Genomic DNA, 16,958 nt, shown 5'->3' on the forward strand with positions numbered 1-16,958 from the left:
ATGTGAGGGGGATAATGAGAGACCAGGAAGCGGAATTGAGGTGGTGGTGGTGGTGGCAAAAACAAGTGGTGGGATGGTGAGGGTTGCACTGGTAAGGAGAGAAGCAGAGGTGGTGGTGATGGTGCTAGTGGCTGTTGCGGTAATGAAAGAAGAGGATCTGACTTCTGACTATGCCGGTGACTTTGTGACCATGATAATAGTGGGGTGCCTCAGTAAGGAGCAGTGGAGACAAAGGTGTTAGCAAGGCTGGTGGGTGGCAGAGGTCCAGTTCCATGGCGGGATGTCGAGGGCAGAGGTGAGTATGTCAGTACTGATGGAAGTGAAGTGTGACGAAGGTGCTAACAAGGACAAAAGTGGGGGAGTCTGTGTGATGAACCTGGAGGTAGTGGTCACCTCCTTCCATCAGCCGTGTGAACTGAGTCACTGGCCCAGCCACAAGAGTGCCCAGAAAGCATCACACTGGACTGAAAGGCCAACAATGGGAAGTGCGGTTCACTCAAGAACTGATGCACAAAAACCAGTTTTCTTAGGATCTCCACATCAAAACCAGTAGTTTCTTTTCTCATGTAAGATTGAATCCAAGGTGTGTTAGGGTTTGGTGGAAGAAACCTCGGGTGTTTCCATCTTTCTTGGTCCTGAAACGGCAGAGATGTCTTGCCACTTCCCAGCGGAGAGAGGCTGTCTGTTGTGGGAAGCGACGGTCCCCTCCCCTCAAAGGTGACATTGGGAAGCCCATGGTGGGCACAGCTCCTTGCCTATGCTGCCATCCCACGCTTGGATCTTATAAGTCCAGGTCCACATGGGTTTTCAGCCCAGTCATCCTATTTTCCTCTTCTGCACCCCTTTCCTAGCTTGGTATGTCTCTGAGAATACCATCTCCCCTCTGTTAGCGAGGGACCTTCAGAATCCCTGGATCAGCTGTGCGCTGGAGCATGCAGGATCCTGGCAGTTAGTTCTCTGGTTGCCGAGGAATCTCTTGTGTGTCACCTGACTCTTGATGGCACAGTCTAACTTTTAAATCTATCCGGAGAATCTGTCTTTCTATAAGAACTTCCCGTTTTCATCAGGCGAGGACTGCTGGTTTTGTCAATGTCCGTGTGTATGCCTTTTAAAGCCATCTAGTCCTTTCTGTTAGAAATTGAGTGTGTAGGGAATGGCACACACACAAAATGAAAGGTGCTTCTCTATGAAGAGCATCCTTGAGGCCCTCCACTTTGGATGCCTGTGAATGTTGTTCACTCTCCACCAGAGTCTCTTCTACAATGGCAGAGCCAGCAAGCTGAGGGCAGAACGTCCAACAGAAACATCCTCTACTTAAACACCAACAGTGTAACATGGAGAGAAGCTAAGGTTATAGTAGTACCGATGTTCCAGCCACCTAAAATGCAGTATTACAAATGGAAAGGACGAGCCTTTTGCCTTAACCTTGCAGGGACATTTTTATCAGCATGTCTTTGCTGGGCAGTTAGATAAATTTCCATGGTTCATCTCTTAGCTCATCCATTCTGTAATTATATCTCTTGTCCTGTGAAGATCCACAGAGACCAGGCACTATCCCAGAGAGACACAATCAGAGGATAAAAGACATATTTTTCCAATTTTACGAGGCGTCTGCTCTAATATACAAAGGCCAGCAGTAAACAAGGTCAGCAATGAACAAGTTCTCTGACAAGGTAATGTCACGTGAAGCTGAGTATGATGAGGGACCGAACAGAGAAGAGACAGAATGAGACAGAGAAGACCAGAAACCAGGTAGAAAAGGCTAACTTTGCATGCCATGGGCAAAAGGGAGACCTCTCAGCCGATAACCAAACAGCAACGAGATCAGAGAATCAGGGATAATGGGGGATTGGCAGGTACGATCTTCCTCAATGCACACAAACTTGAATCACTCCACGGAGCAAAGACAAACAGGGTGTCCATGGCTCCATAACAAGAGAGGGTGGGTGAGAAAAATGGCAGAAAGTGAGGTGGAAGCAGATTGTGTGGAGCTTGAGAATTCAAGGAGTATCAAGTAGAGAGAATGACATAATCCAATCCGTAACACAGAAGGATGGCCCCACCTGTGGAAGGTTGATGAATAGAGAAGACAGGACAGACAGGATGTTGGAACACATCACTGTAAGATTCACTGATCCAGGAGAGAGATTGTTTCCATTGTAGGATAGATGGGTATAGATAGTATATGGGTATAGATGGTATAGATAGATAGGTGAAATGCATATATAGTCAGAGAGCTAGCAGAGTGGCAGAGGGAATGGGGAGATTGCTCTGTGAATGGTAATGTGTTTCACAAGCATGGGAGCCTGAGTGTGATTCTCAGATGCTCACGTAAGGAGCTGGGCCTGGCTGCATGTGCCTGTAGCTCCGGCATTGGAGAGGCAGAAACAGCCATCTCTGGAGTGCTTCATAGGCAGCCATTCTAGCCAAGATGCTGAGGGGCCACTGCAGTGACAAGGCCGTAAGGTGGAGAGCAAGAGTAGACAGCATCTGATGTTCTGCTCTGTCCTCTACACATACCATTCATAAGCAAGGGTACATACTTCTGTGTGCGTGCAACACACACGGGAGGCAAATAGGCAGCCAGACATGAGCTCTCACCCTCACTTTCTCAGCAATATCTTCCAAGGTTTCAATTGCTATATGCCTTTGGGCAATAATGATAGCAGTGAGTGATATGACATTAACCCTTGATAGGCTGTCCTGATCAGGTGCAACTGATTCTAAGAGAGTGGGTAGTATGTAAATTTCATTATTCTCGGGTCTTGGAAGCCAGGGAATATTTGGTATTTTCAAACATTTTTGTGTCCTATTGGCCCTGGACAAGTATCATTTTCCAGATCTTTCTTAAACCATGACCTCTTAGTATATGTCAGAGGAAAAATACCCTTCATCTGGGCTTGTGGCATGTTCTTGCAAGGTACCAATTGATGAAATGGGTACCTTTTCTAGAAGCAGGATCTCTTCCCTCCTCTCACTTCAAAGCCAGGCATATGAGAAGATGGAGTGTAGACTTCTGTCTCTGTACCTAAAAGGATTCTGAGGCTTCCCACTCCCTCCATTACCAGAAGTGCCCAGGATGTAGAAACAGTGCTGTCTGCATGGCCTTCAGGCCTTCAAGAATGAACTGTCGGAAAGATGACCAAGCATGTGTGTGCACTCAAATTAGAAATTACTTCCCTGTCATTCTCCAGCTAAAAGCTGAGCTGCTGATTCGGGCTCCTGCATGCTCCAGCGCAGGTGACAAGCTTTTATTATCCTTTGGTTTTTACCAGGAGAGAAAGCAATAAAACTTGCAAGATGACCATCTGTTAGCCGCACCTGCCCTGACCCTGTCCACAATGCGAACATTATTAGAATAAGCTGACAGGCTAGAGGAGATCCTAGACTGGCTTCTCTTCTTTCTGAATATGTAAAAGGGGATTTGGGGACAAAGAGGTCCTTCCACTTGGGATGCTCTTTGACAAACCAAGCTGTATTGGGCCAAGAACCCTCCTTGGTACCCATCATTCCATCCTCAGAACCTGGCCCTTATTATTAATAATTTTGTTTTCCTTTTCCTTTTAGCTCAAAACACTGGAGTTTCAACTTTGTATAGGAATTCATACGGTGCACCCGCTGAAGACATCAAGCAGAACCAGGTGAAGTGCAAGCAACACGTTTGTATTCTCGCTCCTAATGACTTGTGTGGCCTAGAATTTTAAATTGGGTTTTCAAGGAGTGAGTCTATCTCACATTCATCCAAACAGATGCTCATAGGGCATTGGCAGGCTTTAAACACCTCCCCACCCTACCCCAGGCTTCAGAAAGTCCCATGGCTTCATCATTAGTAGGTGACACCATTTGGATGTGGTATGTCCCAGGGGTTCATGTGTGGGACCTATGACCTTCAAGGTGGTAGTGTTTAAAATGAAGGACCTTTAAGAAGAGGAGTCTAGTGGAAGTTTGTTCACAATGTTGACTCTGAAAAATGACTATAAGTAGTCCCTGTGAGGCCCAGACTTAGCTTTCTCAGGAGGGAAGCACCTCTTCTAGAAGCAGGACATCCTCCCTCCTCTCCTAGGAAGATTCCAATCTCCAAGTGGTCTCTCTTGCATGCATGCATACATGTACTATACCCAGCCCATGCCCTCTACCATACCCATGCTTACCAGGGCGAGCCAGTCCTGGCATCATTCCCTTGAATGTTCAGAACTCTAAGATAATCTCCTTTCCTTGATAAAGCTATCCAGCCTCCAGTATTCCCTGATACTGATGAGAAATAGAATATGGGAGGGAGCTGAACTAAAGCCCCAAGTGGACCACTGTAAGATGCCAATAACTCGAGCAGAATTGTCTGTTGGTTGGGCAGGGATTGAGTAGCTTCATTACCCTGTCGCCTGTAATTAACACGAAGGGTTCTCATTATACATGATATTTACCAATAACAGAAACGTCCCTATAAATAACCAAACAGTCTGAGTCTGTTTGCTTTATTTGGAAACCATTTGTTGAAGGATCATTTTTGACCATTTCTGTAGGGACTATAAGAGCAGAGGCAGGGGCTGGGCCTCCTTGATAAAAGGTCATAGGTCGCCTCTGCTCCTATGGTGGGCGTCACAGCAAGATTGGCTCTTTGTGACTGTTTTCTACTAATAATCCTCTCCAAGGCTAGCTTCTGTGGGTGCCTTGCATCTTGCCACACTTCAGAAAAGTTATGCAGAGAGGGATAACCAGAAACCATGCACCTAATTGCAATGCCCAGGTATAGGAAAGCATGGTATGTGTGTGTGGTTTTGGAATAATGCCAGGACCCAGCATAACATAGCATCCCCCTCCTCTAAGACAGTCTCATGCCTAAGGAAAGGTAGGAGAACTCTAAATTGTCCTTGAACTTAAATTGGTTTTCATGAGTGATCAACCACCAGCAGGAAATATGATCCTTAGCAGAGAAGTTAGCCTCCAATCTTTGTTTTCCAGTTTATGCACACCCACTCCGGAAGCCATCTGGTATTGTTGTAACCCCACAAATGCAATGGCCCAAGTGCCTGCCTGGCATATTGCTAACAGCTAACTGCCCCCTCTCGTTTTGGGCTGTGCTAACAGCAAAAAAAGCCAGTGAATAAATAAACTGGCTCCTAAGCCATAGACAGGAGATCAGCAGGGTGGCCTTCACTACTTCCTTGCCAGGAAACATTCCAACACACGTAAAGAAGGGGACGGAGTGTATTAGAGGTATCCACTTTATTTATGGACATCAACTCTTTGTCATTTAGCAACTATCATGAAATTCTGTAGCTACAGGGAAGAATCTCCAGCTCTCAAAGAGGGATGAGAGGAATCTCTTGATTTGCAGCCAAGAGTCCAGGATTAGTCTTAAGTCGAGCAGGTAGAGAGCCCCTCACAGCAGAAGCAGCACATTCCACAGCAGTTGTCCTATCTGTGCAATCCTGCCCTGCTTAGTAATAAAAGCACACTCTGGGGTAGCCCCGGAATGGTTCGTGTGTCATGGTGTGACTACAGTAGCTCCAAAGACAGTCTGCTCCCTACATTTATAGAATAGTCCATAACATTCTCAAAAGCACATTCTTAAGAATACTCTGAGCTTTTATGAAAATTAGAACTGAAGTTTGCAAAGTACCAAAGAGCAGACACTAGACCTGGGCCAGGTATGGTTCATCAGACCCGTGATCCCAGCACTCAGGATGCCATTGCCCATAGTTCAAAGCCAGCCTACACTACATCGTGAGTTCTAAGCCAGACAGGGCTATAGAATGAGAACCTGACCTCCCTCTAAACCAAACAGTCACAGTTAGAAGGCAGGCAGCAGCCGACCTGAGGAGGCTGAGTCTTCAGGACAAGGCAGAGGACATCAGTGCTAGGACTGTGCACGAATGCCAGCCCAGGACCTATAGGCTAGCATGGTGGGCTAGGGCAACAGTCCTGAGCCACTCACTTCCTGTGACTCCACAGAAAAGGAACCAGGCTCCGAGGCACAATTCATGCGACTTGCAGAAACTCTGTGGACATTTTGATTAAGTTATATATGTAGGAGACACAACCAACAGTGGAAAGTGGATGGCCCTTGGCTTGAGGCCTGGGGCAACAGGTCACATACATTATTGTAATACTTCCCCGAAGTCCTAGTGAGCTCCTACTCATCAATCTCATGTTTATGAGTGCAAATATGTCTAACTGCATGCACCTCTCTGGTGGTGTAAGTTTTTGTTCATAAACTCTTGGCAGAAGGGGTTCATGTCTTGATGACAGGTACTCAGAGTTATACTTAAACCATGACCTTAAGTCCTTTTATTAGTATCCCGAGTCCCAATCTCAGGCAGGGATAATTGTCACCAGAGATGAGGAAATGATTATCTAGGGACAGGGTTGACTTCAACCCTCCAGCTGGAGAAAAGCAGACTCAGCGTGATTCTTTTGTCTCTGTGTTCAATTTCCCATCTCTTGTCTCAGTGACTTGGAAATCTTGGCATAAGTCCCACACATACACACCCACATTTCCCAACCCCCATTCCTTAGTGCTATGAAACCATAACTTTGTGAGCCCCCGAATCAGATTTTCTGATTCATTAGATATGGAATTTAGCCCAGTAATTTATATCTTGGACAACTTGCTGCTGCTGTGACCACATTGAGACCCGAGGGATAGAGGAAATGGAAGTCCTTACCACTTGACCCATGTCATAAATGCTCTGAATCTTCAGTTTTCCCTGAATGGAAAGCTCTGGAGATCCTGTTATTATCAGCTATCTTTTTCCTGTGTTCAGAATAAATCCAGTTCACTAGTCCTCTTGATCTTTTTCTTTCTGGTGCTACATAAAAGAAATGAGTTTATTTAGCTCTTAGTTGGGGAAACAGAAGATACAAGATAAAGGGCACCATCTGTCCTGTAAAACTGCCCTGACTTCCGAAAAAAAAGAATTAAAAAAAAACAAGGCCCTGGGTTCAGTCCCCAGCTCCGAAAAAAAAGAATTAAAAAAAAACAAGGCCCTGGGTTTGGTCCCCAGCTCCGAAAAAAAAGAATTAAAAAAAAAAAAAAACTGCCCTGACTCCGCAATGTGACTGAGAAGCAGAAAGGGGGAAATGGTTACACAAAGAACCAGGCCCGGTGGCCTTGCCTTACAAAAGCCCTCCTTATGGTAGTTAGCTCGTTCTCAATGCTCACCATCAGCACATCCATCCTAAGGTGGTGCCTTTGTGATCCACTCTTCCCCATTAGGCTCCTGTGCCTTTTGTGTTATTGTGTGTTTTGTTATAGAGAGGCAGTCCATCTCTGGAAGCCCAGGCTGTCTCAGGACTTACAGTGATACTCCTACTTAACCATCCCAAGTATTGGGGCTATAAGCTGAGCTCAAGTGCCTGGCACAGACCTCATCACTGACAGGTCCACTGCCTCAGCATCCCCACATCATGAGGGGAAGGGGAGAAGAGAGGGAGGTAGGGGACAAGGAAATAAGAAAAGGAAAGGGAAAAAAAGAGAGGGGAGGAGAAGAAAGGGAAGGGAAGGGGAGGGGAGGGGAGGGGAGGGGAGGGGAGGGGAGGGGAGGAGAGGAGAGGAGAGGAGAGGAGAGGAGAGGAGAGGAGAGGAGAGGAGAGGAGAGGAGAGGAGAGGAGAGGAAAGGAAAGGAAAGGAAAGGAAAGGAAAGGAAAGGAAAGGAAAGGAAAGGAAAGGAAAGGAAAGGAAGAGTTCACAAACCTTAAATCAGAAGCTGCTCTGGAGGAAAGTCATAAACCTGAGTGGTGGCCTCTCCCTAGGACATCCTCAGTGGTGACTTTCCTCTTAGGAAATCCCTGACTCTAGCACTCTACCCTCTGACCACCAAGACCAGCACAGAGGAGCCTCTCTGTCTCCCAAAGAAGACATCATTTCTTATCATGGAGCCCAGAGTCAAGCCAGTGAGGTCTGCCCTTTAGGATTTGACCACAGTGGCTCTCCAGGGACTGAGCTAACACAAGGACGGCTCAGGTCCTAGCTCCACAGTTCCACTCACCATGATTCCTTAGAGAGGTTGAAAATCTGCCTAGAGTTTCTGTTCCCTTACCTAAAAAGTAGGAATCGGATGGACAGACAGATGAGTAAACCGACAGATGGAAGTAATGGATATCACATCGACTTTGATGTGGCAGGCATACATGCACACTTCTGTGACCCTTTGAGGAATACGAACAATGTATTCAATACTGGAGGTGATGCCTACAGAAATATAGACTGTGAGTTCTAGAAAGTGCCCTCTACACATTTCCAAACTCTCTGGCTGGGCCTTTTGGAACTCCAAACTTGGACAGCAGCACAGTCTTGTAGAGGGCACAGCTATTTCTGGAATGGGAAGGGTGTCCTCCCAAGCATGCCAAACAGGTAGCCCACTAGACCTGGAGGTTTGCATGCTCCTTCCAGAATTCCTCTCAGGCTCCGGATCTCAGGCTAGCAGAGGTTAACGCTCTGTGAACATCCGGGCTTTCACAGGCAGATGGAAATCTTGCTCATTTACCACCAACTAGAAGTGCAGGCATCCTGGGAGGCCGCTGTGATGAAGTTCACCACTTCTGTGGAGAACTGATCGATTGCTAGTATAAGTCAATTCTATATAAAAGAAGGAGTTTCGCTTCCTTGAGAGAAGAATTATATGTGGGCCATTAGAGAGAGGTGTTCATTTACACACACTCTGCTAATTGCAAATCAGTACCTATTAACTAAACCCATTTCTTAAGGAGCCTACCATGCTGAACCTTAGTAAAATTAATAGGGAGTTACTGAATCTGCTGAAAAGTAATCAAACTGTATCTTTCCCAGAGTGTTTTGTAATCCATACCAGACATCACGGCTGTTAAAAGCTATAGAACCTTGCACATCTCTCTGGACACTGGCTATGGGGTCCCCCTCATCCCACACTTTAAAAACATCTGTTCACAGTGAAGGGTCAGGTTTCTGACAAGGAATTCTAGAGTCAGTGAAAACAAAAATAGATTGAGGTAGGTTGGGATGAGAGCTAATACATCACGAGGGACGGAATGTTGCTCATCTCTCTTTATGGCCAAGCAGAAGAAATGAATTCCTGACTTCTAACAAGGCTCCTGGGACCCTTGGATGTTTCTAGACCCTACCTCAGACAGTAACCCACAGAGACCAAGTACAAAGAGTATTGAGTTGGGCCAGGACATGAGAAAGCACTGCAAATGCTGCCTTCTACTGCACAGCTTCCCCCTGAAGTACTGAGGAGCCAACCCAAGGCCTGGCACATGATAGGCCAGCATTCCTCCTACGAGCTACACCTTGGCCTTTTCAAACCTTAACTTTGAGACAAAGCCTCACTACTTTGCCAAGGCTGACCTTGAACCCCCAAGGCCTCAAACTTTGCAGCTTTCTGCCCCAGCTTCTCTTGTATGTGGTATTACAGATGCAAGCCGTTGTGCCTGCAACATTCTTTAATTAAATAAGTTTTTAATTGCACCAAGTTTTAGAAAACGTTTGGTCTTCCAGAGAGTAGAAAGAATGTGGAGTGTGCATGTGTCTGAGCTCCTGGTCACTTGAGCAGGCATGAGGGAGTGAACCAACTACGGGGAAGCCTCAGTTCCTTACATAATCACAGGAATGGGAGATAGGTAGCCATTAGACCTTGTAAGTTTCCTCCCTCTTTGATATTGCAGCATCTATGTGTGATAACAAAAAACAGAAAAGACAAAAATGAGCATCCTTTATTCTATAGAGTTTACTCCTCAGCTTGCCTCATAAGCTGGCACAGCTGCTTCAGCGGACAGTTGGGGGTTGCTCAAAACGCTGAACACAGAGTTGCTGTCTCACCCAAGGTATACATCCAAAAAGCAAAGGAAATAGACAGGGGTACATCCAATTATCCACAAAAGTCAAATGGAAAAACAAAATGTGATATGTCCATTTAAACTAGTATCATTTCCTCTTCATATAAATCTGAAAAATTCGGCATGCAGAAAAATGATGAAAACCTACTGAGGGAGAGCAGCCAGATACAGAAGTATAACTACTGTGTGGTTCCTCTCAGGCGAGGCTCCAAAGGGAGGCAAATTCAAAGAGACAGAAATCACCATGGACATCTACTGGGCAATGAGTTTAATGAGTATGAAACCTAGAACCGCCACTCCTGGGCAGCCAGCTTGCCCCAGAGATCCCTTGTCGCTGCCTCCCCAGTGTAGGTGTTATAGACAGCCACCTCACCTACCAACCTTTATGTGTGCTCTGAGGAGTCAGACTCTGGATCTTCAAGTCCATGGCAAGGGCCTTATCCATTAATGATCTCCCTAGGCTGCTGGACCACTTATTGAACCTTCCACAACCCCCTCTTCCCTGGCCAGAGCATCATAAAGACCAAATGTATCTATCTGTTCTTATACACGGCTGCTAAAACCCACGTTGCTTCACAGAAGAAGCAAGGAGACTAGTGGTCAGCAGAGATAGAAAGAGTTGAAAAGAAGGGGAGGAAAGGAGGGGACCCCTGCAGCCCGCATGAGACAGGGGAGATGACCACCCACACCCGTAGTACCACAGTGTGACAGTCATGGCGACTTTGTGTTCCCTGGAAAGAACTATAAGAGAGGAGTTTGAAGATTCCCAGAACAAAAGAACACATGGTCCAGGAGGTTGAAATGCTGTTCAACACATTGAATACCAGTATCAAATTACCGAACTGGGCCCCCAGAGAAATCAAATTGAAAATAAAAAGTCAAATTACACAGATAGGCTCCACCCCTTTCTATGTAGAGTGATAGCATGGCCTGAGGACAGAGGGCAGGTCTGGGACATGACTAACCCACCATGACACTTTCTCTCTGCCAGGTTTCCACACAGCCTGTCCCCCAGGAACCAAGCAGGAAAGACTACGAGACCTACCAGCCCTTCCAGAATTCCACACGAAATTATGATGAGTCCTTCTTTGAGGACCAGGTTCATCACCGCCCTCCAGCGAGCGAGTACACCATGCACCTGGGCCTCAAGTCCACTGGCAACTATGTCGACTTCTACTCCGCTGCCCGTCCTTACAGTGAACTGAACTATGAAACGAGCCACTACCCGGCCTCGCCCGACTCCTGGGTGTGAGGAGTCAGGACACGAGGCACTCTGGGGACAGTGCATGTGCATGCATACACCACAGGACATTCTGTTTCTTTTCTTTTCTTTTCTCTCTTTTTTTTTCTTTCCCTGCAAATTTAGTTTGTTAAAGCCTGTTCCAAAAGGAAGGCTGTGATAACCAGAAAGAAATACTCAGAGCTATTTTAGAAAGCTAAAATGAATCGAGCGTTAACCAGGAAATCGATAGGAAGCTAAACGCAATCCTAATTGTGACCCTATTCAACACCTTTCTAGTTTGAACCGTAGCGTTTTGAAAGTGCTTTATAGTGGGGCGGCTGAAGGAAGAAGAGAGGAGACAGTCAGGGTGGTGGGCGTGGAGGTTATCGCTGAGCACAAGGCGGAATAGTTTACACACTGTGGGGGAACGGCTTCTCACGCTTTGTTTACTCTCTTCACCCATGTGACTCTAGGCTTCCAGTTGCATTGGGGTTCCTCTGTACAGCAAGACGTCTCTTGCCTTTTGTTAATGCATTGTTGTAAAGTATTTGATGTACATTACAGATTAAAGACGAAGAGTGCATTGTGTATATTACACCAATGCCACTGTGTTTCCTCATCAATGGTTCTAAATATTGCTCCAATCTCAAACTTTTGAAAGATGTATGGGTTTCCAGTTTTCTTTTCTTTTCTTTCTCCCAGTATGTTTTAACAAAAAAGGAAAAAAAAACAGGAAAAAAAAGGAATATTTAGCAGTATTGTTCGTTCTGATATGTGATTTGTTTGTGGCAACTAAACGCGGCATCCAGCAGTTTCTCCCGAGCTGACACGTCATTCCACACCCCTCGTCAACAAAATGCTTTTTCACTGCCTAAAATTTTAGATGTAGATATTTGAAATAGATTTTTTTTCATTTATACCAGTTTTCTTTATGATGATACAGTGTTAAAAGAAAATAAATTACAATTGATCTGTCATCCATCCTTGCTAAGAATGTCTGTTTCCATGGACCAATCTTACAAAATAAGCATTCTTGCTCATGTGTGTGTGTGTGTGTGTGTGTGTGTGTGTGTGTGTGTGTATCCGTGCATGTGTGGGTGTGTGTGTCAGTGTGTGTGCAAAGCTGACCTGTGTGGGGTTGTATTTGGATAGAAGCAGTTTCATCCGCTGTCCATCGTGTACCAGCCTTTGTTTTCCCAGCATCAGTGTGCATCAGTCTGTCCCTCTTGTAATGTCTCTGCTCTTCTCACCATCTAGTGGCTCAGGATATTTAGGCCAGCTGAGGTAAAGTAGGATTTTCACGCAATCACACATTCTAGGACACCAACTCTTTCTACAGGTCAATCCCTTCCATATTTTATGCCCTCAGAACATGCTAAACCATGGTCAACTTGGTAGTTTCCCTTTGGGGCCAATTACTTGAAGTATCCATAGAAGATGTAAACTGCTCCCCTTATTCCCCTTCAAACTGTTTTTTGTTTATGTGGCAGGGAGCAGTAGACAATTATGGGCTAGATGATTAAAACTGAACTCTGAAGCTAACGTTAGACTAGTGGTTAACAGAGCTAAGAAATAAGGCTAACCATTTCAGAGAGCGTGGGCTGTGGGTAAATTAGCTTTGCTCTTTAGATGCAAGTGACTGAGGCCAACAGGTGCCTGGCAAATGTTAACTGTTCTTGGAAAAAAAATAAAAAAATAAATAATGAAAGAAATTGGCTGCCATCTTCCTTTAAAACTTGCCCCGCCCCTTTCTCTACATAGTTTGATTCAGCTAAAAGCAATGGTTTTTTTTTTTATTCAGTCTGCAAACAATGTTTTTCTCAAAGTTAACCGTGATCCAAATATACTTTACTCCTGCAGAGTCTGGGAAATGAAAAGGTAACTTCCTGAGAAGGGCTGCAGGCCCTTTACGTGCGGCTTGTCCTAGAAATTGCATACCACATTGTCTTGTGTGTTAAGGACTCTCTGGGTTTCCTCAAAGAAGTGTATATTCCATCCATGCAGAAGGCTAAGTAAGTAGTGTGGAGGGCGAGGACACTTGCACTGCCTGTGTCATGAGAGGAAATGGTCATGTTTATCAAGGCAGAGAACGTAGTGTCACTTACTGTAGCCTGACGGCTGACTTACTCTCTTCAGGTCCTCGCTCCTAGCTGAGCAGAGAGAACTCAGCACACGTGTTGAGGGTCTCAGGAGGAACTTGCTGTTTTCTTTCTGATTCTGAATCTGAATACATGGCTCACAGAAGCTGTTCTTTGAGATCAAGGAGGCCTTTGCTATCTATGGACCTTTAAGAGTGCATTATACCAGATGGTGATTAAATGATTCACAAAGGACCCCCTGGCATCAGAGGTAGAGGGACAAAAGACGATTTAGAGTGATCAAAGTTATGTAAGCCAACCGTTTTCTTTTTTTCCTTTTTTGAATATGTATATGCAGAGACACAAGACAAATCTTGTAGCTTATAGACTGGGAGGGAAAGAAAGATGACCAGCAGTGGAAGAAGAAAGGAGAAAGTGGGTAGATGGGGGGATAGTGAGTGAGTGGAAAGGCTTCAACTGAATTTGGGATGTAGCCCAAAGCCCCCTGAGCTCCCTTGGCAAAAGATGATAAGCAGTTGAGTCACGATTTGTAACAAGGCATGCACTGGATAAAATATCAGGGTGGCACGGGACCCTTCTTTGATTTTGCTTTCATTATGACAACCAGTTAAGACATTCATCCAAAGTGGCTGCCTCTATAATCTGGATTTCTACTGAGAAAAGAATGATTTTGTTCAGAGGAATCCACATGAACCCCAATATTTTTTTCTATTCAATAGAAAAATAATAGAAAATAAACATACGCAATGAACTTGAGAGATAAAATCCAGACCATTTGTATGAAAAACAGACATCCTTTTTCACTTGAGACTATCATCAGCAGATGCTGAGTAGCTCTTGACATTGTTGTGGTTAATCTTAGCCTATCAAGTAGGATCTCTCAATACTGGACCAATTGTAATGTGTTACTCAGAACTTTGACCCTTATATAACAATCATGCTTTAGCAATGAAACATCACAGAAGAACTAGAGTAGCACATGAGAACACATCATACATGACGGCAATCTAGGTGAAGTCTGACCAATTACAACCCCTTTTGTACTAACAAGACAGTATAGGAAGTGTTATTTTAAAATGGAAAGGCAGAGTTTAAACTCTGTGGCAAAACAAACTACCACAAAGCTTTGGGTATCTTTGGTCTTGTTTATCTTACCTCAGCTCCCCTTCACTATGTGGTGGGGAATTCACTGGGAATTCTGCCTCTGAAGGGAAAATTCCTGTCTGAAGAAATTAGATGCTGTCACACAGGTAGAGGAAATACACAGCCCTTGCCTGAGAAGCCACTCTTTTCAGCAATACTCCCCTAGACCACTAGGGGCACCCTGACCAGTGCATCTCCACCTGCAATGCAGAGGAGGCCATAGCTAGTCTCTTAACAGACGGTGAGCATCATCAGCTAATTTTACCACCCAATGGAAGTTCATGCTATATCCTCCATAAGCCCAAAGAGGAAAGTACATCAAGTTTCTGGGAAGCCCATGACATAGCTTAGAAATCATTGGTTGGGGAAATGTATTCCTAAACTCTGTTCTCCAAATTCTCAATCCCTAAAACTAGCAGCCACTACCCAGCTAGCTTTGGGGCAAACAACCCATGCAGTCTCCAAGCTCCCCATGGTCTCTGCTTGTCATTCTCCCAGTGACCACTCAACTAGTTCTCCTGACTGGGTTTTGACACCAAATTCTACCCAGACTGTATCATGTTAGGGAAATGCATACCTGACCACATCGGAAAACCTGAACATTCCCAAGTCTCATTTATCCAGAAGTTCCAAAACAAATGGACTAATAAGAGAACTAGACCTTGTGTTGCTTAGACTTTATTCAGGTTTTAGACATAAGCTTCTGCCAGTGCACGCCTCAAGCCAGGATCTCACTGGCTGTGCTGCAGAGAAGGCTCTATGGGCAGAGTCTCCACACTGAGTATCCCCCTGTATCCTATTAAAACCAAGTGGAGCTAGGTCATGGGCTATTCTTGGTCTTACCAAGAAAAGAGAGCATGCTCCCTTGCTGGTACACGAACTGCAACAGAAACACCTCAAGTTGGAGAGATGTGTGCCTTTCGCTTCATATGGAACTTTCCTACTCAGGCACCACCAGGCCTGAAATCCCAGATACCTGGGAGAAGGACAAAGGAGAGTCACAAGTTCAAGACTAGCCTAAGCAATTTAGTGATAACCTGTTTCAAAGTAAATGGGATCTTGTTCCATGGCAAACCACTTAACCTCTATGTGTGAGGATATGGGTTCAATGCCCAGTAAAGGAAAAGAGAAATAATGTGAAACATGATTTATGTAAATCAGTCTCAGTGGCTGCCAAGTGATTGACAGACGCACCGAAACATCCTTCTGAGGATGTGGGCCTGGGTTTCCAAAAGCCCAGCAATGTGAGACCTATCCTTAGGGCTTTAAAAAAAAAAGGCAATTTACAGCAAATACAAAATCCACTGTCTTGGGTCACCAATGGTGATGGTAAATCCGAGGGAATGTTGAAGAGGCCATTGCATCCTGACACTTTGGTCTAAGACACAATACTGTGGATCATCTCCCTAGGGTGGAGAGTTGAAGTACTGACATGGGTAGAAAATACAATTGCTTAAAGTATGTGGAGAAAAGAGGGTCCTTGAATAGTGAAGGTCCTGCGTGGAATTGCGTGCTTCAGGGAAGGAGGCTGATGGAGAAAGCAGAGAGCATTATGCTACTGTCAAAATCAGGGGAGGAGGGACTTTCATAAGAGGGAAGTCGCAAGAGGGTGCAGAGGATAATGAGGAGGAAGATGGGTGAGAAACAGCCTTTGTAGGCAGGGCAGGTAGAACCTTGGAGAATGGGTGCAGAGGCAGGCAAGTTGAGTGACAAACACTGGTCAGAGACAATCCAAAGTGGACGGAGATCCATCTGGGGATAACTGAGAAAACTTGCAAACCGTGGAAAAAAGCTGATTCTCACTCTGATGGTTTGACAACCCCTCCAGTCTGCTGTGTTTTAAACTTGGAGACCATCTTAACACTCGTCCCTTTGTCCTGCTTACTATCAGGTGGCTCCTAGGAGACCCAGACTTGCTTTTAAAAGAGAAATACGTTCAGTGTTGTCATACAGCTTTTGGCCATATTACATAGCTAACAAATTTCATCGTCACAGAATTGGGATGTTTTAGCTCGGTATATGATTAGCACTCTGTCAAGCACAAAAGTCACATGGAGACAAAAAGTGTGACCATATTCACGCTTCACTTAACACCACAGCTTCTCTACAGAGCAGTGGGAGCAAGTACAGCCCTTAGCTCCTCAGGGTTAGGGATTATTCTGCAGGCTTCCTCAACAGAGATAGTTTACGCTGCATCCTACATCACAGTGACTGCCATCCTGGCTGCTGTTGCCATGGATTCCCAGGTTGCTGCCCTTCACACCCATCTCATCTATCTCTTGACAGAGCCCAGACTTCACTGTCATGTAAGAAGTTCTTGGCTGGAACATGTCCTCATCGTTACCATAGCTTCCTCTACTCATGCATTCAGGAGAAAAGCAAGTGACCATTCCTAATGGCTGCAAAGAATCTTTATGCTCATGATTGAATTCAAATAACCACACAGTTCAGTCATACAGATCTTCATGCAAATAACATGCAAATCATGTATTGGAAAAACTATGTGTATACTACCTGAGTAGCCTGCCTTTAATGCAAGAGCTGCTGTAATACCATTGACTATTTTTGTTGCTTTAAAATGTTTTGTTAGTTCTTTGGGGGTTTATACACTACATTTTGATCATACCCCCCATTACCAGCCCACCCAATTCTGTATCCTCTTTTTTTGTGTTGTTAAACCT

At 45.1% G+C, this 16,958-nt stretch overlaps 1 protein-coding gene across 3 annotated transcripts in view; it reads left to right on the plus strand.

Moving 5' to 3' along the window:
- The window catches only part of Ctnnd2 (catenin delta 2), an 847,941-nt gene extending 835,194 nt beyond the window's left edge, over positions 1 to 12,747 (plus strand). For all 3 annotated transcript variants that reach the window (NM_001271502.2, NM_001415019.1, XM_039101550.2), the window contains 2 exons: positions 3,568 to 3,641; positions 10,805 to 12,747. In NM_001271502.2, coding sequence (NP_001258431.2) covers positions 3,568 to 3,641; positions 10,805 to 11,065 — 335 coding nt within the window. In that variant the 3' untranslated portion in view covers positions 11,066 to 12,747. The remainder of the gene's footprint in view (positions 1 to 3,567; positions 3,642 to 10,804) is intronic.
- Positions 12,748 to 16,958: the final 4,211 nt, after the last annotated feature.

Source organism: Rattus norvegicus, chromosome 2 (assembly GCF_036323735.1).
Source record: "Rattus norvegicus strain BN/NHsdMcwi chromosome 2, GRCr8, whole genome shotgun sequence".
Taxonomy (NCBI): domain Eukaryota; kingdom Metazoa; phylum Chordata; class Mammalia; order Rodentia; family Muridae; genus Rattus; species Rattus norvegicus.